This window comes from Chelonia mydas, chromosome 12 (genome assembly GCF_015237465.2).
Source record: "Chelonia mydas isolate rCheMyd1 chromosome 12, rCheMyd1.pri.v2, whole genome shotgun sequence".
Taxonomy (NCBI): Eukaryota; Metazoa; Chordata; order Testudines; family Cheloniidae; genus Chelonia; species Chelonia mydas.
Genome location: NC_051252.2, coordinates 24,881,621 through 24,903,622, shown reverse-complemented (window position 1 = coordinate 24,903,622; position 22,002 = coordinate 24,881,621). Strand labels below are relative to the sequence as shown.

The 22,002-nt window shown below is 41.1% G+C and overlaps 1 protein-coding gene across 1 annotated transcript in view; it reads right to left on the bottom strand.

Annotated features, from left to right (window-relative positions):
- Window positions 1-22,002, bottom strand: part of CDH16 (cadherin 16) — a 60,707-nt gene that overhangs the window by 16,710 nt on the left and 21,995 nt on the right. The window contains exons 7-13 of the mRNA XM_037877387.2: window positions 19,198-19,394; window positions 16,681-16,806; window positions 14,458-14,608; window positions 13,418-13,648; window positions 11,780-11,856; window positions 9,617-9,805; window positions 685-932 (exon numbers count right to left, since the gene is read on the bottom strand). Coding sequence (XP_037733315.1) covers window positions 685-932; window positions 9,617-9,805; window positions 11,780-11,856; window positions 13,418-13,648; window positions 14,458-14,608; window positions 16,681-16,806; window positions 19,198-19,394 — 1,219 coding nt within the window. The remainder of the gene's footprint in view (window positions 1-684; window positions 933-9,616; window positions 9,806-11,779; window positions 11,857-13,417; window positions 13,649-14,457; window positions 14,609-16,680; window positions 16,807-19,197; window positions 19,395-22,002) is intronic.

The following is a 22,002-nucleotide window of genomic DNA, read 5'->3' as shown; positions in this document are numbered from 1 at the left end:
GGATCAGGACTAGAGATGGCAGTGTCATACATAAGGAAATCCCTACAAGTTTGAGTGTGGTATGGTGCTTTTCTTCTGGTTCCTCACTGCCCAGCCACATTCCTCCCAGTCATGGATTCACCAATGTGTGGATGTGGTGTTTTGGACTCAACCTTTATACCTTTGGCTCCCTTCTAGGGGAAATTCACAATGCCACCCACTCTACCCTCCATGGAGCTTTTCTGAGGGTTGGGCCTGGCCCCAAGTGTTGGAAAGTTGCCAGGGTGGGGAATGTCTTTTTGGACTGAAATAACATATTTCCCTCTCAAATCAAAAGCATGCCAGCCTCTCATATTATTCTTTTTGATCAGCCAGTTCTCTCCAGGCATCACCTCCTACAGTTCCTTAGTGTGATAAATTCCCTAGTATGACTATTCTAATTCAAGGTGTTGTCATTTCATGGTTATAGATTCATTACTGAAGATGGTTTTGTCCCATATATCAAAGAATCAGGCCAGGGGTGGCTGTCTCTAATGATTCCTGCTGTTGGGCTAAACGCCATGTCAAGGCGCCAGAAACGACCATGTTAACTGAACACATCATTCTAGGCTCTTCAAAGGAGAACATTTCAGAGTGCTTTAAAAAATCATCAGTCCCAAAGGATGCAACATAGCACAATTTCATCAGATAAAGGGAAAGTCTTACCTTAATGATGGTGCGTAGATGTCAGGATCAGTAGCCTTAACAGTCAGTAGCACTGTTCCCAACTCTACGCTTTCTGGTATGCTGACCTCATACCTTTTCTGTGTAAGTACGGGTGCTTCGTTTACATCCTTAACCAACACATGCACTGTAGCTGTAGAGCTGGCATCCTGCTCTTTCTCAACAAGTTCTTCATTGTTTCTCACCGAGACAATCAAAACATACTCCTGAACAGTCTCGTAGTCAAATTCCTGTAATCACATTAATTGGGTGTCTTTGTAAGTCAGGCTAGTCAAAAATTTCCTGACAAATTTTTTGACAGAAAATCGGGTTTTGTGACTGAATGAAGGCTTTCACTAAAAGCGGCTGCTTTCTGTGGAAAGTATTGTCTTTCAGTTAAAAAGCTGAACACCCAAAAGCCAAAAAGTTTAAATTCATAAATGCTGTTGCCTCAGAGCAGCAGTTGTAGTCGGTATGCCTCATGCCCCTATCCTCCTCTGTGGGCCAGGTTCCCTCGCCAAACTACATCTCCCATGATGCACCAACACTAAAAAATCCCATGATGTTCAGCAGGCTGTGACTCAGCAAGAAAGGAGACTGTGGTGCATTGTGGGAGATGCAGTCTGGCCAGGAAGCCCAGACCAAAAAAGAGAGAGGGGATACAAAGCACACAAACTACAACTCCCTTGAGGCACTGTGGTACCATTTTGACTAGAAATTTTTGGTTTTAAATTTTTTGCCACAAAGTCAAAATTTTCCATGGGGAGAAACCATTTTCCAAATAGCTGTTTTTGTATGTCATCATGTTTAAAGGTAAGCTATTTCAATCACTGTGTTTTGAATTATTAAAAAAAATAGGAATGAAATAAGTGTTTCATCTGAATCCTTAACAGAGATGCACTGAAACCAGCCACCTATATCTAAAGCCCTTTGAATTTCACTGAGAGGAAATTTGAATAGCCAGATCCAAACCTATGCCTAGATTTTTGATCTGGGTTGGAACCAAAACTAGAAGGAATGTAATTTGGGTTGTCTGTGAGTTACATTTATTAAGAACATACTTTTTCCATGACAGCTTCACATGGTGAGAATTTGAGACTTCTACCACTTAGCCCAAATTCAAACCCTACCCTAAACTTAATCTCAATACCAGCCCTTCTTTAATTCATAGGACTGAGTTCTGCCTTCAGGTATCTTGACTGGGGGCTTACACCTCAAGGCATTTATGTTGTATTATGTATAATAAATCTTTCAAGTCCCTTCTATAAAAATACAACAGTAATTACTCTTGTGTTTTGGACCATTACTATAAAATATCCTAGTCTATTTGTGAAAGGGTTTCCCATTACATTATTAGCATTTGTGGTTTAACATGTAAACCTGCAGGTCAGCAAGCACAGCAGGAACAGTTCAGAGAGATGCTCATTATATGCAATATTTCACTAAGGCTTGGGTGTAGAAATCTCCTTTTTTTCTTATTTGGTCATGGCACAATACTCCATGAGCATTCTGCCTCCTCTGTGTGCATTGAAATCCCCCCATTAAGAAACTACAGGTGAGTCACATCATACGCTTATTTAACTTACGCAAATTCAACTCTACGTGCTTGGCAAAAAAAAAGAAAAATAACAAGATACCTGTAAATACTGTGGGCGATTCCGCCCACCATTCCACTCAATGAGCATATGTCCCGGAGTGAGCGTGAGATGGGAGATGTGAATCTGCTGTTCCCTCAGTCGGTCTCAGTTCCCGCGTGCCTCTCACAGTGTGAGCATCTCGCCATGCTGAGTGTGATTCTAGTGTTTAAAGATACTGTACGTATTTTTCATACAACATGGCCCCTAAATGCAAGCCAACAACTTCATCTGGTGCCCAACTGAAGAAACAGCAATCTGTTCCAACGCTGGAGGAAAAACTGGCTCTATTGGACTTATTGAGAGATGGTATGTCGGTCTCCAACGTGGCGCATAAATATGGCTGCAACGAATCTAGCATCTGTGCCATCAAGATTCGAGAGAGAGAAATTCATCAAGCCGTGGGATCAAGTGCTCTAATAACTGCTAAGGTGACGAGCCAGGTGTGTGATAAGACTTTAGTGAAGACTGAAACTTATGGCTGGAAGACATGAGCTGTAAATGTGTCCCTATCGATGGCAACACGTTGCGAGAAAAGGCTCTTAGCCTCTATGCGCTGTCCAAACCTCCCGACGAAGAAGGACAGCCTTCTGATGAGAAGGAATTCAAAGCCAGCCAAGGTTGGCTTAACAGCTTTAGGAACCACTTCAACCTCAAAAATGTGCAGACTACTGGTGAAGCTGCATCTGCTAATGAAGAGGCAGCAAAAGCCTACCCCGAACAATTAAAGAAAATCATAAAAGAGAAGGGCTATCTTCCGGAACAAGTTTTTAATGCTGATGAGACTGGGCTCTTCTGGGAAAAAAATGCCCAACCGCACTTAGACTTCGAAATCAGAAAGACAAGCACCTGGCTTCAAAGCAGCTAAAGACCGTGTGACTGTGTTGTTTTGTGGCAATGTGGTTGGACATTTAATAAAGCTGGGCTTGCTCTAGAGGGCTTCAAATCCCCATGCCCTAAAAGGCAAGAACAAAAATCTCCTGCCTGTGTTCTGGCAATCAAATAAAAAGGCTTGGGTGACAGCAGCATTATTTCTGGATTGGTTCCACAAGTGTTTCATTCTGGAGGTCAAGCGGTACCTCAAAGAGAAAGGACTTGACTTTAAAGTGTTGCTGTTCGTAGACAATGCTCCTGGCCACCCTGTGGCACTCTGGTTTGCGCATAACGACGTTGAAGTCGTCTTTTTTCCCCCTCAATGCCACCTCCATCCTCCAACCTCTCAACCACGGCGTGATTCGCTGTTTCAAGGCCACGTACACGAGGTTTACATTCTCATGGATGCTTAGCGCTATGGATGCTGATCCCAATCTTAATGTGATAGAGTGTATACTGTACTTTATGGGTGATTTAAGGGATTTTCAAGGGTAATTTTGACTATACGCGATTTTCGCCTTACGTGCTGACTTTAGAACCTAACCCCCGTGTAAGATGCGACTCCACTGTAACTTGTTCTGTAAGTATTCCTCTAATAAACTGAACCTGTGGAGACTTTGGTATACTGCCTCTGTCATAATGAGGGGTATGACAACATTGCTGAAAGGAAGATGCAATTGTTTTATGGGATCTTTTAGAAGAGGAAAAATAGAAAAATATAACACTGCCTCTTTAATTCCAGAGAGGAAGTGTGATGTGCTGGTTAAGTACAATATTGGGAGTCAGGAGTCTGGTTCTATTCCCAGATCTGCTGCCGAGTCACTCGGGGACCTTGTTCAAATCATTTCACATCTGTGTTTCATCTTTCTTATGGGTAAAGTGGGGCTAATTTGTATCTAATAAGGACCTGATTCTGTGCCACTGAAATCAATGGAAGCTTTGCCTCTGACTCCAGTGAGCATAAGATCAAGCCCTAAGGAAGCAACTGATAATGTTTTTGAAGTGAAATCCTGGTGCTATATAAATTTAAATTATTAGGCACTGTAAAATATTTTGTTTTATTCTACCTATAAATTGCAATCATTGTCTAATGTTTTTACATGGAAATACAGAATGCTACTGCCACTACTTAGCACTGATCTAATACTTTTGTCTTCCAAGTTTTTTGTTTTTAATTATTAGGAGTGTGGGAGGTAGGGGGAGGTCCCAGCCAAGCCAACCAGCACTTCTGACAAGAAAACCAAGGGCCCCAAATTGGCACTAGGGAGGAGGACATTAATGAAACCCAACAACCACAATACAAGGTTGATAAACACTATTATCCCCATTTTCCAGATGGAAAACTGAAGCAGAGCCACTTGCCCCAGGCCACAAAGAGGAGTCAGTGTTAGGATATGTTTACATTGGCTCTCGAGTAGGCATATCTGTGTTAGCTTTGATTGAGCTAGCATGCTAAGAATGGCAATGCAGCCATAGCAGGGCACAGGCATTGGGACGGGCTAGTTGCCTGAGTACACACCTAGCGTTTCACACAGGATTGTACTCGGAGCAGCTAACCCATTCTGACACCCAGGCTGTTGTGACATTATTGCAACTTTCCACTCACTAGCTTGATCAGAACTAGTGTAAGTATGTTGACCCGAGCTGGAAATTATACCTCCTGGTCCAGTGTAGACATACTCTTAGAGCCGCATCTTCTGCTCTCTTTTCCTGTCTGAATTTAGTTGAAACTCACTTCTAATGTGTTTATTTGTTTAGATACAGAAAATGCTTTAATTTCTCACTTCCTTATATGTTAAAAATCAGCAAATTAACCCCCACCCCAAAAAAGCCCCTAAAAAGGAGAAGGGATAGGAGTGTGGGAGGGAGGGGGAGGTCCCAGACAAGCCAACCAGCACTTCTGACAAGAAAACCAAGGGCCCCAAATTGGCACTCGGGAGGAGGAGCATTCTGAAAACAATGATGACTTGATAGAATCTTGGTTTTACAACTCTCAGCAATGATTTACTTCCAGATGTGCCTGGTTTACGTCAGAGAGCACACAAACCACAGAGATGGGGTAGAATTATTAGTAACCCTGCTGGTTTACTAAACATTAAAACAAAGTTAACATTCCTCTCAACGATTTAAAATAATATTAGAATAATGTAATCATCATCATTCTGTAAGGGCAACTTTTAAACCACAGACCAAATAAATACATTCATGGATTGAAACAGCACTCTGGGATTGGCTGCAACTCACTTTTTGATGCAGGATTCCTTCCTGTCTCCTACTGATTACCATTGTGATTATGTGTAGCTATTTCGGTTATAAGAAAAGGAGTACTTGTGGCACCTTAGAGACTAACCAGTACTCCTTTTCTTTTTGCGAATACAGACTAACACGGCTGCTACTCTGAAACGTAGCTCGGTTATAGTATCCCTCTGAACTATAGGCTTGTGAGAAGGAAGGAGATTGATAGATTACTCTGCCAGTAGGTTTAACCATAGTTTTGAGCGTTCTCTGGTAATAACAATTACACTTAGCACTTACATTTTCAATACACTTCATGCTTTTTAACTATAACTCTCACTGCACCCTTCTGAGGTAAGTGAATTGTGTAATCCCCATTTTAGGGATGAGGAAACTGAGGCATGGGAGAAAGTGACAAGACTACATAGCAACTAGAAGTTAGTGTCAGAGGATTAGAACTCAGGTGTTCCTGGCCTTGTGCTCAGTACCCTCTCCTTTGGTACAGAGATACAAGGAGATTCTTCTGTGTAATTTCCATCTTGGCTATGAGCCAAGTGCTGTCCAGATACGTGTGTGATTTCAGCTACCCCATTAACTCCAGTGATATGCTAATCTGATGGTGGAATTTGGTCCAATATCCCTGTTATCAAGATTAGAATTTACCCCTTAAATTTTGTGCTTCAGGGGCCTGATCAAAGCCCATTAAAATTCATGGGACTCTTTCTGCTGACTTCAGTGGGCTCTGGATCAGGCCCCTGGATCGTGACTTGTGGTTTACGCCTATAGAGCATTCTGGGCAGGGTCAGCGTTTTGTGTTTCAGACTTTAGGGTCTAACACTCGTGGTGGCTGAATACCACAAAGAAATTTGTGGATTCAAGAGCTGCTTTTTCTGAATCATTCTCATTACATTGTTCCTGACTGTTGGGTTCTCAGTCTTCCTGCTGTTCTAGAGGAGACCCTCAGAGCAACTCAAACCTTCAGATAAGACAAGTGGGATGTCTGCTGCAGTCTAAAGGCCAGAATTTGCAGCTCATGACAGTGAAATACTGGCTCAAGCCAGGGATGGTGCAAGGTTCTCCATGTGGTTCAGCACAGGCATCTCAAACCTAACTTGCCACATCCCCTGCTATTTCAGTCCTGGCTATCTCCTGAGCTAGGACTCCCACCTGTGATATTAGAGGGTGTATTTGTCTACCAGGTATTCAGCTGATACTGCCAAACTCTAGTATTTATGACCCAGACACTGCAATTTGGACAAAGAACTGTTTGAACTTTTCCTATATTGCTTATGACCTCTCGCCTCTGTGCTATACAAAGTCATATGCTAAAAATGAAGCTCTGTGCCACTGAGCCCCTAGTTTTTAAATATTATGTTTAACATTATGCCACTAACTTTTTTCAAGAGCTTAACTCTCCTTATAAGTGTCACACAGCAAGTAAAAAGGTAAGGCTTTAGCTGACTTCACTGAAAGGATATTATCACTTATACTGCTGTCTATTGAAGAGTATCAGCACTTTCGGTGATGACACTGAAAAGCCAAGCTTTTACCCTTTCACTGACGTCAATGGAAAGGTAAGACTGGTTTACACAGATATAAACCAATAAGGATGTACTGCATTATATAATTACTAAAAGTTAATCTCCTTTGTTGTTTTTTTTATTAGTGACTCATATAGTCCCAGCACAGAACCCTCATTGCCTTTTTATGGCTTTGATTGTTCCTTCTTGAAAGTGGAAGAGAAATGGATACATGATAATATAGAAGGGCTCAATCATACAGTCCTTACCAGGCAAAATTCCCACTGAAGTCAAGGAGTGCAGGGTCAGATTTCTAATGACAATCTCTTTTCCTAGGGATGATGGCCAAATGACTAATTCTGATGCTTGTTATTTAACAAGTACAATGACTTAATTATTTACTCAGTCTGTAGTTGATCACTTACTATTTTAATTCAAGCCAAAATTGCCAAATTAAAGTGAATAGAAAAACTGAAACTTAATTCCCAGGAGTTTAGAGATTTTTTTTATGAGAAAGGAAATAGTTTAACTCCAAAGTTTTAGAAAGTTGTGTATTATTGTCTTTTTCCCACCTTTCTCCTGTAACTTTATACTGCATTCTGCTGGCTCTCTACAAAAGAGCAGAGTAAAAGGAATATCTGTCATAGGAATGAGGAGTTTGGTATAACCCTGCTCACAGCCTTGTCTGTTTTTCTTCAGATTTTTTATTGAGACTGCCACTGGTAGGAGCGCTAGTGGTCACTGGTGTTCATGAGCAGCATGTCATGTAGACCTTGAGCAGGGTTAGACAATACCATGCTTAAAATATCAGCAGTTGTGTAGAACTAGTGCTCCCACAATTGGAACCAGTGGTATTTTAGCAGTGGGATATTTTAGCAAAGAATTCCTCCCAGAAGCGTTGACAAGGCCATTGTGAGCAGAGATCGCGCTAACTCCTTTTTCCTATTGCAGATGTTCTTTTTAGTTTAGTGCCCATTAACTCGGCTCTTTTTGTGGATCCTCAGAAGAATGAAGTATCAAGTTAGAAGAAGAAAGAAGACAAAAAGATAAGTTTCAAAGTGCCTCCTTTTTGGATACTGATCGTGGAACATTAGGCATCCCATGAGCCTTTTAAAATACAAGGCAGATGGACAATCCTATCTAGGGGTCTTGTCTTCACTGATAAAAAATGCATTTTATTTTTTACCTCCGGGTAACTAATGTGTGTAAGCTATCCTGAGGTAAAAACACAGTGAAGACAAGGCACTTTGGTTTTATCACGAGGTAAACTACATACGGTCAACCCCAGGTGAGGATATAGTGCTGACCTCACCTAGCTTAATTTATCGTAAAACTCAATTGGCTTGTATTCACTGTGTTTTTACCTCAGGATAACTCACATGCATTAGATACCACAAGGTAAAAAATGCACCTCTTTTTTAGCAATTAGACATGGCCTAGGTCTGACAGTCGGGCACCTTTCACAAACACTATATATGCTTAAAAAAAATTCGGAACAAAAGCCCCTTGGATTTAATGTTCGGAGGTAGAGCTGGGCTGCTTCTACAGTCTCAGTAACCCCTATCCTCATTAAACCATAAACCAGAGACGGGTGAGACTGCCTTCTAAGATACGTTCATACACTGTGGGTAGAATCTGGAATGTCATTTAGAGCTGGTCAGGTTCATCCATGTTCAGACAATTCAGTGCTAATGACATTTACCTTATCATATGGTGCCACAAGACAAAGGAAAACTACACCATAAGTAACTGTAGTGACTACAGAGAGTGCTAAGTAGTAACTAAATAATAGTATTTTAAATTAAAACAGTTCTGTTATCAATATGGTGGTGTTATCAATCTGGTACTGTAGTCACAGCAAGAGACCAGCTTCTTAACACTTTTCAGGAGAGCCAGTCTCAAGACGCAGAACAGGACATGAATGGGCAGATTCTGTTCTTAGTTGGTTCCACGGGAGTAAATGCAGAATAACTCTACTAAAGTCATTATGATTACTCTACATTTACTTTGGAGGAACTGAGATCAGAATCTGGCACAGAGGTTTTAATTCAGAAGTGACACTAAACTGCTGTAATTTACACCTTATTCCTGAGTATCTGAGTAAAACCAGCTAAGACGCAGGGTTTGTCTATAGGGAGAGTTAGTGCATGGCAAGCCCACATGTAAATCTATAGTGCACTAGATTGCTATACTCTAATTGGCTGTGTGGATCCTGGTACAACACACTAAAAGTTCTATAGTGCATTTTGACATACTGCTGTCATTTCTGAACTTTTAGTGTGTGGGTAGCAGGATCCGCATGGCTAGTTAGTGTACGGCAAGCTAGTTCTCTGTAACTTTTCACTCTGGCTGGCCATGCACGAAGTCTCTGTGTAGACAAGCCCTCACTTTTTATACTCTCACTCACTTACAAATAGGTAACCTACACCCAGTTACATATCGCCTCTAATTTTGGCCCACTAAGTCTAAGGGAATCTACATTAGCGTACTTGACTGGTTGGAGGAAAGGGGTGTAGAAGGAATAGGAGGTGGTAAAAAGGAGTATATTAAAATAGCAGGGCAGCCTACTGATCTGAGGAAATTTAAACATAGAGGGCCCACCCCTGTAGTTCTTACACACACACGCTCCCATGGATTTCAGTGACCGTGTTCCAGACTAAAAGCATATAGTACCTTTTCAAGCCAGATGCTGGCTGTGCCATTTTGTGGATTGCTTAGAATTTTGAAAGTTTCATCTTCATTTCCCAATTCCACAGAAAAGTTTACGAACTTGAACTTCATCTCTTCATCCGCGTCTGTTGCTGTAATAGTTGTTATTAATGTACCTACTTCTGTATCCTCAGGAAAACTGAATGGCCCATACTGCATTTAAAAAGATGAAAGAGAAATCAGAAGTTCTATTTCTTATTGTGCTACTGTTTTACACCTTCCCTCGGGTTACTTTTAGGTGCAGTAGAAGAAAAGAAGTTGGTATAAGACACGATGATTGCACCAGTGATTATAAGCATAGGATGATTATTGGACAGTCTCTATTTATTTAATCTAGAATTGGTTTAACTAGGATATGGTTTACCCATATTATTTGCGTTATTCCTATTGTGATAGTGTCTAGAAGTCCTATTGTGCTATGAACTGTATAGCCATGTAGAGGAAATTATCCATGCCACAGCGATCTTACCTATGAACATATCAAGTAGTTATAAAGGAAATGGAGGGGATGAGGGGAGGAGGAGGAGATTACAGTAATATAAATATGTTGTTGCATAGACAAGGTATGTGCACAATTTGTAGGTAGCCATTTTTTATATAAACGGTAAATAAGCCTGGTAGTATCTTAAGTCCATAGAAACTCTCCATTTTTCATTTTTTTTTACTGTGACAGGTCTTTGACTCTCTAGCACATGTAAATGCATTTGTTATTGTAACCTTAGACATAGTAAATTAACATTTGTGATGAAGTGCCAGGTCTCATACATAGACATTAAGGGAAGGATTTTTAAAAACACTTATTAACTTAAATCTGCTCTCACTAAAGTCAATGAGAGTTTTATCATTGACTTAAGTGGGAGCATAGTTAGGCCAACACTGAGCATGTTTGAAAATCCTACCCTTAACCTTTATTATATCTATCTACATATGGAAGTGATTAAGCTGCAGGGCTATTTGCATTATATTCAGTGCACCAGGGTGCCATGCTGTAAGATGTCAGCACTCCTTTGACAGCTAGCTATCAGAACAAAGTTTCCAACTCTGCTGTGTTAATCTTTGAATTCTGTCCCCACTGAGATCAAACATTGCACCTTCTATAATAAGAGTGACAACATCTTAACAGGGCTGATATCAATCAAGAGCACTTGGAATGTATTCTGTGTTTTGTGCTGTGTTTATTTTACCCTTAAGCAACCCAGGGAAACGCTGAAATTACAAGCAAAATCTGTTGTCATTCTTTTTGAAGTAGTACTCAGTTCATCAGGGCCGTTTGTGTGAAGCAAGCGAGCCTTTGCTTTTATAAAATAATGTTGCCATCAGTAAATAGGATGTTGTCAAAGCTGCTACAGTCAGTCAAAACCCTGACCTGCCATTAAAAGTTTCATGAGTCGCTTTTCAGTCTTTTAACAATTCTTTGTGTCTTTATACACCCAATTCAGTGTTGCTAACGCTCATGATTTTATTGAGAGTCTTGCGATATCTGGTGGTCTTCTTATAGCCCAGCTCCTAGAGACAGGTGATTAGGTGACAATCTCAACCTTTATTTAAAAAAATATGAAGAGTAAGTTTTTTGCCCTTGTGTATGTGGAGAAAAGCTTAAAACTGCGACCTGAGTGTCACCTCTACAAGTTCAAAAATTAGAAAGGGAAAAAAAGAGCCGCATATTTATTTTTTCTAAATTTTGTGGGGGGTTTTAAGATAATCTCATGATTTGCAGGGCCAGACTCATGGTTTTTGAACATCTGCTGCTGTCAGTACTGTAACTCTCTGTGCACGGAACTACCCCTACATGAAGACTCCCTGGGGTTTAGAGGTGTTCCCTTAGTTATGACTTCTGAGATGAATAGGGAGGATAACAGTAGCTCGAACTGGAAAATACAGAAGTGTACCTACCAACACAAGACATCATAATACCTAGACTACACTTTTATCTTTCTTGCTTGGACTGTTGAATCTAATGTGCTCTGGATTCCCTTCATCAATAGAACTGAGGGGAGAATACAGCATGTGTCTTTACAGTGCTGTAATATCCATCACTTTGTGGATATCTTTAAGACCATACCATATCTTCCCAGTCACTGATCTACACATGTTGTAAATCACTCGCATGCTGTGTAAGAGGGTTACCTTTGTCTGTGAGAATACAGGAGGGCTGTCATTTACATCCACAACTTTAATCAAGACTGTACAAGTGCTGCTGAGACCTGGAAACAAACACAGAGGATTTTTTTCAGATTTCTTGACCAAAGTAAATATTTGGTGCAGAAGCAGCTATTCTGTAATGGAAGGATGTCTGGGATGCCTGGTACAAAGTCAGCAATATTGTGCTTTTGAGAGGAGATGATAATCTGTTTCTATTCAGGGCCTGATCTGAATCTGAAGACTACAGAAGCCAGGAGAGCAAAGTCTGGGTGCTGTGTGTAGACATCATAAATGGCAGTTGAGATAGCAGTTCCTTAATTCCAAAATTGTCTGTATTTCAATGTGTGTGCACACAAATATAAAAAAAATTATCTAACACATACAACGCACTGATCCACTTTAAAAATTATCTTTCGCTTCCTCTCTTCTGTTCCCCAGCCATTCCAGTATGAAACCCTGCCTCCCCTTCAGTTGCACTGTATGTCTCTAGTGCATGTGATCACTCACAAGAGTTCAGGTACTATTTTTTTCTCCAGGGGTTGCAATGTGTTTAACACTATAATCTGCATGTGTGAGGGAGCATGATACATTGGTTAGCAGATGAGACTGAGCCCAGATTCTCAGATGGTTTAAATCAACAGAGCTCCATTCACTTCACTGGGGTTACACCAATTTACAGTAGCTGAAAATCTGGCTCTTGAATTCTAGTTCTGGCACTGCCACCTTGTACAAAGTGTTAATAATACTCATTTCTTTCCCAGGGAAGCAGGAGGTTAATTTCACTGGAGAGAGACAGAAACTTTACAATCCAGCCTGAGTAAAGTGCAGCTGTGCCTGGAACGGAACTAAGACTCTGACAGACACAGACTTACCTATGCTTGGCTCCTGGAGAAGGTCAACTGTGCCAGCCCTTTTATTGGTTTATCTTATTGTTCCCTTCCTTACAGCTCAGCTGCACAGACTGGCCCATTGCAGGGGTAACCCTCAGGCTCCTCTCACTACTTCTGCCTGCCCACTCCCAACCCATCTCTGCAGCCTAGCAGCAGCTGCTTTTCCTCCCATCCCTTCATGCAGTCTGGCAATGCCAGTACCCAGTGTAGGGACGAACAGGTGCTTCTTATTTTTTGCACAGGTGTACTACCAGACTCATAAGTGGCCTTTAGTATTTGTAAAGTGCCTTGAGATCCTCCAGTGAAATGTTACAGAAAAGGCAAGTGTTGCAGTCGCTAAGCTGCACCGCATGACTTAAACTAGCAGGTTTAGTGGTGCTGTGTCACTGGGTGATCGCTAAATAATCATCTCAAGTCACGATAGTGGGCCATATAACAAATTTGTATCCAGAATGTGAATGCCACAGCTACTGTCTGACTAAATATTTACATGTAGGAGACCTACTATACTGAACAGTTTCCCCAAAAAGGCAATCGTTTTTGGACTTATTGAATTTCTAGTCCTGGAAAGTGATGCATGTTGTGACAATTTCATGCCAACTGCAATTTGATCGATGTATTTAACTGAGGGAGTGTTTGTTTTAGGTGAGGTGGGTTTTTTTTTTACATTGGGCACTGCAACAGGTTAGTAACAAATCACTGATCAGACCCCATGATCCTTCAGAAAACATACCCCCTTCAGTCCCAGCAAGATCTGCTGCGAGAACAAGGAGGTGATAGTACTTTGCAGCATTGGTCTTCAGTTCAGAATCCTGTAAAGTTATAACTCCAGTGTCTTTCCCAATATGAAATAAAAAGCCTTCTGACGCTTGAGGCTCTTGGCTCAATATCTCATAAGCAATTTTGGCATTGTTGGTCTTTGGGTCATCAGCATCTTCTGCTTTTACTGTGATAATCTCACTCCCTGCATGCAGAGAAACATTACCAGTGAATAAAGGAACTATAAACACAGCAATTAAAAAAATTACTTTTTAAAGCAGTGATTTATTTGTCATTTCAACTCTTCAGTTAGCATAAGAGATGAGCCTAAGTTGCAACATTTAGAACCAGATCCAAACTTTTCCCAAGATCAGTGTGTTTTGATCTGCAGTTTGGAGCAATTTCTTCTTAATATACAGGATTCAGTGAATATGTTGGCACATGATATCTTCACAGGAATACAACCAAAACAAGAAACTAGACAAAAGGGGCATTTTTGAACATGCCCATTTTAGGTAATATTACTGTAGGCAGGTACCATTTTCGGTAATATAGTTGCCAAATTTTCCCATAATTAAATTACAAAGGTTTTCATTTCCCTTTTACTAGTCGTATTGGTTTATGTTTAATTTTTATGTTTTAAGGTGAATACAAGATTCACAAAGTGTTTAGTTTGCCATAATCCACTTCTTGATGCTGCTCACATAATGGTTTAAGGGAACAAGCACTCCCCTTTGAATGCAAGGGGACTGAGTTAAAATGCTCTCCTTGCATTTTATTTTAGGTCAGACTAGAGGATCCTATTGGCCCTGATGGCTTTAAAAATCTGTGACCCTCCGAATTATACCTCCTGCCTCTTGTGCAGGCAATGCTCTCACTGAAGTTTTGCCTTGTAAGGACTGCATGACTGGGCATGGGGTAGAGAATGGTCATATTATCAGTATTGCTTCTACCCACATGTTGGCCACCATAAGCATTTTGCTTCCTGTGATGCCACAGATAGACAACTCTCACCTTTGGCTGTGTTCTCCTCAAGTTCTACCTGATAAATCTCCTGGGAGAATACTGGCCCATTGTCGTTCTCATCCATCACTGTTAGCAGGAGCTCTAGTGGCTCATTATACAGCATTCCATCCTTGTTCTCAGCAAAAATCTGAATCTCATACTGACAATGTTTAAATGAATTCATAAGAAAATTTATAATTAGCATAAGATTTAGTCAACTTTATTCATTTAACAGAAGTTAACATTTATATTTGCCCTTTTGGAAAAAGTCCTACTGAGTGCAATGGGGATGGAACCAACGTGCTTCTGTAAAAATTATATGGGAGTTCTATAGAAATTACTCTAAAAGTCTATAGAATTCAATAGAAAATGAGATGCTTTCTTTAAGTATTTTTAAGCCATCCTATAGACTATCATAGCAGGGCTATAATTCTGTGTGAAATTATATAGACTGGTTACCATTCTCTGTTACACTGTACAGAATTTTTCTATGAGACTTCTTATGGATTACATACGGCCTAATTTTGCACTACTTAATCTGGTAAATCTCCTATTGAAACCAATGGGAATTCTGCTGAAGAGAGGAGTGTAGGACTGGACCCGTAATATTTAAAATTCTCTCCCCTTTCCAGTGCTACAGATTGTCCCTCCAGCTGGGGGAAGTGATCCATATGAAATTAATTCTTATGAAACTCTGTGCTGCATGTGAACCATGACAGTGGATACTATAAACAGCTAAATTACCAGCACAGTCTCACTTGGAAACTAAGCTTTACCAAAACATGTTAATCTTGGGTCATCTCTGGAACATGAGACTTTGTCCCATGAGCTAATCGTTTCTGAACTAGCATGCCTCTGAAAGACAGAGCCAAAATGTCATTCTATTTTTAAACTATACAGACAAGTATTGATCAAGGTTCAAATTACAGTATGATAAAGGGTTTTTTTGTAACAGGTCTTTAGACCCTCACGTTATTGGACATGGTGGTTTCCACTTTATACGTTCCAGGGATAAGAATCTAGCGTTTAAAGGTAAAACTTGTATCACTGATGGTAGAAAATTGACTTTAGAAACCCAGATGCCAGCTTGCAGGCTTTCCAACAGTATGGAAGGTCCAGGCCTCCTGCTATAAATACTAGGGCCATATGTTCCCTTAATACAGAAAAATGAGCAGACTCTGTTCTGAATAATCCCCTTGGCAAAGTGTGACATGTGGCATTGTGGTCAGGACACTGCCTCCTATCAACATGGAGACCAAAACTGTGCAGCCAATAGGGTCCAAATCCTTGAGTCCAGCCATGCTCCACTTGGCTCAGGATCCACACTCAATGCCACCTCATTATGCCCCAGGTGACTGCTGGGAGCAAATTCAGAAGGGACCTCAAAGGCCAATTACAGCCAGGGATTTCTTGAGAATAGCAGTGCTCCATCCAGGCCACCCTTGCCTCAGGAATGCCCCCAAACAGCCATCTATACTGTCTATCCCACCTGGGGACTCTTTGCAACACAGCTTAGGCCAAAATCTGGCTCTGTTCTTCTCAGTTGGCCAAAGCCTGAGGACCTTACTCAAACCTCATTCAGGTAAATGCCTGTTGACAGTTATGACATTCACCAGAACCATGACTGAATACAATCTGGCTGAAGATCTTAAGATTTAGCCCACTGGGAACAATTACATGAACAAGCAGAGGTCAGAGTGATAGTGGCATACAAAGATAGACGATATTAATGCAGTCCATTGTATCTGGATGAAAGAAAAACTAAATACTATCTTACTTATATTTGGGAGTTTGCTGAAGGTTGAGTGTAAAGATGTGAGAGGTGCACTGGTATAAATGATAGCAAAGTCTATCACTAATAAGAGAGGAAAGCTAGCCTAGGGGATAGGGAACCGGGCTAGGTTTAACTCCTGGCTCAACCACAGACTTCCTATATGAACTTGGACAAGTCACTTAATCTAGCCCATGCCTTATTCTATCTGTAAAATGGGGATAATAGTACTTCCCTACCTCCCAGTGATGAGGGCCATATAAGTACACAAATAGATAGATTCTAGTTGCATGATTCTAATTTTTAAGATTCTGTTTCACACACATGCAGGTTTGTTAACGAATAAGTATCTAGTGAATTTCCTCGTTAGTCAAATCTTCAAGTGCTAATTAAGGGTAGGGTACTGAAACTTTGGACTTATTCAGCTAAACTCCCTAACTGATCCCTATATTCATACATACCTCTGCTTGGCTTTCTCTGTCCAGTGCTTGTGTCACATAGATATTCCCTTCTTGGTCAATTGAAAAAAGGCCTTGAGGGAAGCTCTCCTTCAGATAGTAATGGACTTCTCCGCTATTCCAGTTAACCTGAAATCAAGGGGACAGACAGCCACACAAATGACAAGTATTCCAAATTTCACAGGCAATGGCAATAAAATAGGAAAGGCTCCATCTCCAGAATGTGTGCCAGTGAAACAAGTTGGTGGTCTCAGTTCAGTCCTAGTGGACAAGAGATCACCCACAGTCACTATCACAATGATCACTAATTGGCACCTTTGTTGGCAGTCTGAGAAGAGAAACAAGAGATTGACTATACATAGAAAATGAACTGCCTTCTCACCCTATAGGTCTTCCATTCAGATCAGTGTTGAGGCATATTGGCAGAGCAGCATGGGGTTATTTGCACAGTTTCCCTGTTTGATGGATAAATGGAGGCTGTTGATCTCTGGAATTACCAGTTCAGCACCTTTCTTTAAAATTATGTTCATTTTTTAAAAGGCAGTCATAGGAGGTGTAACAAGCAGCATTGCACTGATACCTAGACAACATGTAGTATCTGTCTTTAAAGCAGCTGTAGTTGAAAACCATGCCAAGGTACTTTGCCACAAGAGATTTTAAGAACAATTTATATTATATGAAAGTGTTGTATAGATGTAGTCTGCTGGCTACAGCATGGTTCTGGGAATCAAGAGAACTGGGCTCAATACTGTCAGATTATCGTATGGCCTTTGGCAAGTCACTCAGGGCCTGATTTTTCAAGGCTGAGCAGCTCCCATTGACTTTAATTAGGTTTATGAGTCTTCATCAAGTCTAAAAATCAGGACTTCCCTAGCCCCTATGCCTCTGTTATTGTGAAATAGGCATAGTAGTTGCCTACCTGCCCTTTAGAGTGCTGCAAGGCTTAAATACTTAATGTTTGTAAGTGTGCTTTGAAATCCTTCAGTGACATGCACTATAAGGTCATATCGGTGTTAGTCAGGCTGCAGACAAGAGATGGCAAATGTCCACTGTACCCCAATCAACATTTATATCAATTAAATTCAAAAGGCTAATAGTGCTTTGATCACTGGATGCTAAAAATAACTGAAATTCTTTGAAAACTTTTGGACAGGTTTCCTTGTAGTTCTATGGTATAATCTGTACATCCTCTCAAGCCAAAGCAAAATCAAATCAGCGTAAGATTTGCCTGGCATCCTTTAGCAGACTGAAAGTTAAATCACTTCAGATTGATTTAAATCCAAAATTAAATTACTAGAGCTAAAAAGATCTGCAGTATCATACCAGCAAAAAGTGATAAACAGTCTTAGGCCAGATATTATAAGGGAAAGTGGACAAGCAAACTCAGAGCAATTTTTTACTGTTGCCACAGAAATGTTGTAGCTAAAAACACTTTTGTTTAGACTGCACAGCCCTGGTAAAATATTACCTGTCAGTTGTTTTTACAAGCATAAACCCTTTCAGCTCCATGGGTGCAGAACAGTTCCTAACAAGGAGAAAGTGGAATGGTAACTCCTAGAAACGGGATGTGTGTAATGCTTCATCAAGTCTCAAAATAACAGAGGAGAAGCCATTATGGAGGCCTTATTCTAATTTAAACATCCATTTATTTATGCTAGCACTAATGTTTCTTGGATGACTTTGTTTAGATTTCATGCTTCTTAGCCCGTATGACTCTATAAACTATGTACATGGAGTTTTGTGGCGGAAAGCTCCCTTACTGCATTTCTTGACTAACCACCAGAGGCGAGTGGGAGAGACAGTGCAGTCTGCGAGCAGTGTTTAAAATAAGAATGTTATTTTAAGCAACTTTTTTTACCCTCTTCTTCTGTTCATTCCTGAGGGATTCCCTTCAGAGTTCCAGTAAACAGAGCAACAGCAGGTTTCTGTCCGTACATTACACAGCAACAGTGCTGCATTTCTAGCATTGCTGGAATGGGGAGAGCTTTACAGGAAATCAGGCAGGTTTGGATGAAGAAAGTTGGGGCAATCCAACAGTGATATCAGCTATTGTGTGTGTAGAGGTATGAATGGCAAACACTGGTGTTGAGCTTTGACACTTTGATAAATAGATATGGCAGTCTGAAAAACCAATGGGTGTTTAATACTATGGCATGGAGGAAGCACACATCCATCAGTCATCACTTTAAGATCACAGAATAACCCTTTTCAGTACTATACTCCCAATTAAACTCAGCCTGCTGCCATGCTGGTTTACTTTGGCTTTTTAGATTTCTGACCATAACAATCCTTTCATAAGGAAGCTACACTCCATGGCTGCAGTCTGTAAGTGCACACGTAAGTAGTAATATTGAGTTTAATGGGACTATTCATATACCCAAGGTTGCTCACATGCATAAGAGTTTGTAGGATCAAAGTCTATCCTACTAATCCAGGAGAGCTCTCAGAAATAGTTCTAAGGGGTGTGATGTTAATTCAGCCAAGTAACATGAATTTGAAAAATCTGCTCCCTTGACTCACCTTTGAAATTTTCTTTGGATAAGTCACATTTAAGTGTTCTTGAAGGAGAACGGGACTTGGGGTTATCCAGGTGTTCTCCACAACTGCAATTTCAATGTTCGCTAATGCACGATATCCCAGAGACTGATTTCCCAGGTCTTTGACTTGCACAACTAGTTTATAATTGCTGACCTGGGATGAGTCTAGCAAAGAGCTACCTGCAAATAAAGAGAATCTTGTCAAATACATCTTTATATCCTTCATCAGAAACATGAAAACTGGACAGGGGACATGAAAACTGTCCCCTCTTCTTTGGTAGGTTAGGCCAAACGATTAGGCCAGTTAGTTTGCAGTGGGGGTCAGGGATTTCGTGACTTTCTATATCCCTCCCCCCATAACTCACAGAACACTAACTTCAGCTTCGCCATTCCCACAAAGTCAGGGGTAGAAGTGCCACCTCTGCTTCCCCTGCAGGTGGTAAGCGGTAAGTACACTGTATCCCTGATAGCTTTTGTTGCTGGTAGTGGTGGGATACTTTCTGTTAAATCTTCTCTCAGAGGTGGTTTCTGCTGCTGAAAGCCACAGGAAGCCGTACTGCCTGGGGCAGACCATTGAAGAGCTGCAGACTGTAGAAGAACCTGCCAAGGGAGGGAGATGATGCATTTGAACTCCCTGGGGAGGGATGTGGCAGGGAGGTAGGTTGGGAAAAATGAGAGTTGGAGCCAGGGAAGAATTCAAGGTGACTCACCTTTTCTGCTCAGGGCTGGGCCTAATTTTCCATCTAAATTTTCCATCACTTACCTGCAATGTGTTCCACAAATTTCCCATGACAGACTGACGGTGCCGTGTGCGATGTAGCACATGACTTTATCCCATTGCAGAAAGTCAGGGTAAAAGGCTTCCAGTGGCTCTCATTAGGACTATCCTGTTCCCGGTCACTAGGGCCCATTCACCCAGTGCTGCCACATCTTGAGCTATGTTGGGTCCTAGGGCCTTTGGCCCCCACCATCCATTGGTGTGATGTTTGCTGCTCACACTCTAGTGCTGAAAGGGGTTGATGCCAATTTGCTTCATGCTGACCAACAGCTTTGTGGGGGAATAACTTCAGGATGTTTCTCACTATAGTGCAGCCCCGGCTGGAGCGTGTCACACGTTTCCCCTCATTATTCTTCTTTAAAAGAAAACCACCATTTCCTCCTTCCCTAACTCCCGTCACACACCCACACTCCAGATCCGAACCCATCTGTTATTACCTTACCACCACCCCAGTCTATGTGCAAATGAGTCTCCCTTGCTGGGGTGGCAGGGAAGTATGGAGCAGGTAGGGGAAGGAGAAGTTCACACATTGACTTTTGGGCCTTTTAGTAGGGGCCGGCTTTGCACGGGCCACCCAGATTTACTTTAAACAGCCCTTCCTGCCCTACAGCTCTGTCAAGTTGGACATGAGGGTCTAAACCCACAAGTGATCCCAACCAAAACCAGCCAATACTTGAAAGGGCTGCCCCTGAGTGCTTGAGTGAAGCAGGCTGTGACTCCAAGGAGCAGGATTGTTAAGGGTCCTGGGGAGAGGCAGAGGCAGCACCTTGCTCCACACCAGAGGCCCTAAGGCTTATCTCAGGTTGCTTTTTCAGTAGGAAAAAAAATAGGACCAGGAGTCAAATAAATAAATAAAATGGAAGTCTGGGTTCCTCAGCCTGCTTCCCCTGGTCTCTGTTTAAGGTGGCTGTGTTCCATAACTAAACTCTTTTTAGCACAATAAAAGTCAATTCCCTATAAAATGTATTTCAGACACTTTGGGAAAGTGCTTGAATAGATACCTCCATATGGCTCTCAGCCTCAGTTCAGCTGACCCTGCCTCATTATGGGTTTGCTGCTAGACTCAATACGCACATTTTGATTAGTCTAATTAAAACAGAGCTCAGACATAAGTGAAGCAAACAAATCTCCATGGTTGGTCTCTATGTTTCCTGACTGCCCCTGTGACCTTTAGCTTTGATCTCAGATGCAGACAAGAGCTCTCCTCAGAGATGACCCCTCACTATTTTTCAAGGCAGCTCTTGAACCCCAGTCTCATGGAAACACTTAGAGCTACTATCTTAGCCTTGGGTTTGCTTTCAAGTGCACTTTACATACAGTAGCAACTCCTGTCTAGCATTTGAAAATGTAAAAATAAAAGTAATAAGTACAACTAGGGCCTGGTTTTCAGACCTAGGTCTTGCATTTGAACACCTAAATGATGTGCATTCACTGTACTACTTCAGTAACGCCATGCACAAATGACCAGCTATTGCAGCTTCTTAAGCAGTTATGATGCAAACATTTGTATGTGTTGTTGAAACAATTGTACCTTTGCTCATGCAGGCCTCTGTAAATCTGGCCCGACTATCTCTTTCTTATTTTTGTTATTTTCTACTTGCTGCTATATTTATTCCTGTATATTGAGGGAATTTTGCTCTATAATAACCTATCTTCATACTTTAATTAAAATCATGGAAATAGTCTCTTTGGTTAGACAATATTCTACAACACATGGCAGTTAGAAAAAAAAGGAAAGTCTAAGCCAGCAGGACCTGCTAAGAGTAATATCCATTGAAACCCACACAAGGAGATTCCTTCTTCAGCTGTTGTAGCATGGGATGAAAAAACTTTAAAGCTAGGTATTCTGATGTGGGGGAGCAGTAGACATTTAACCTATCAAGGACTTCTCTTTGCCAACATTTAATATTATTCCATTTTCTTCTAGGTTTTTTACAAGAGTTATTTTTCTCTTAAGCCGTTTGGTTCCCCACTCCCCATTGATATCAAATAATAGGTTAGGTACAATTT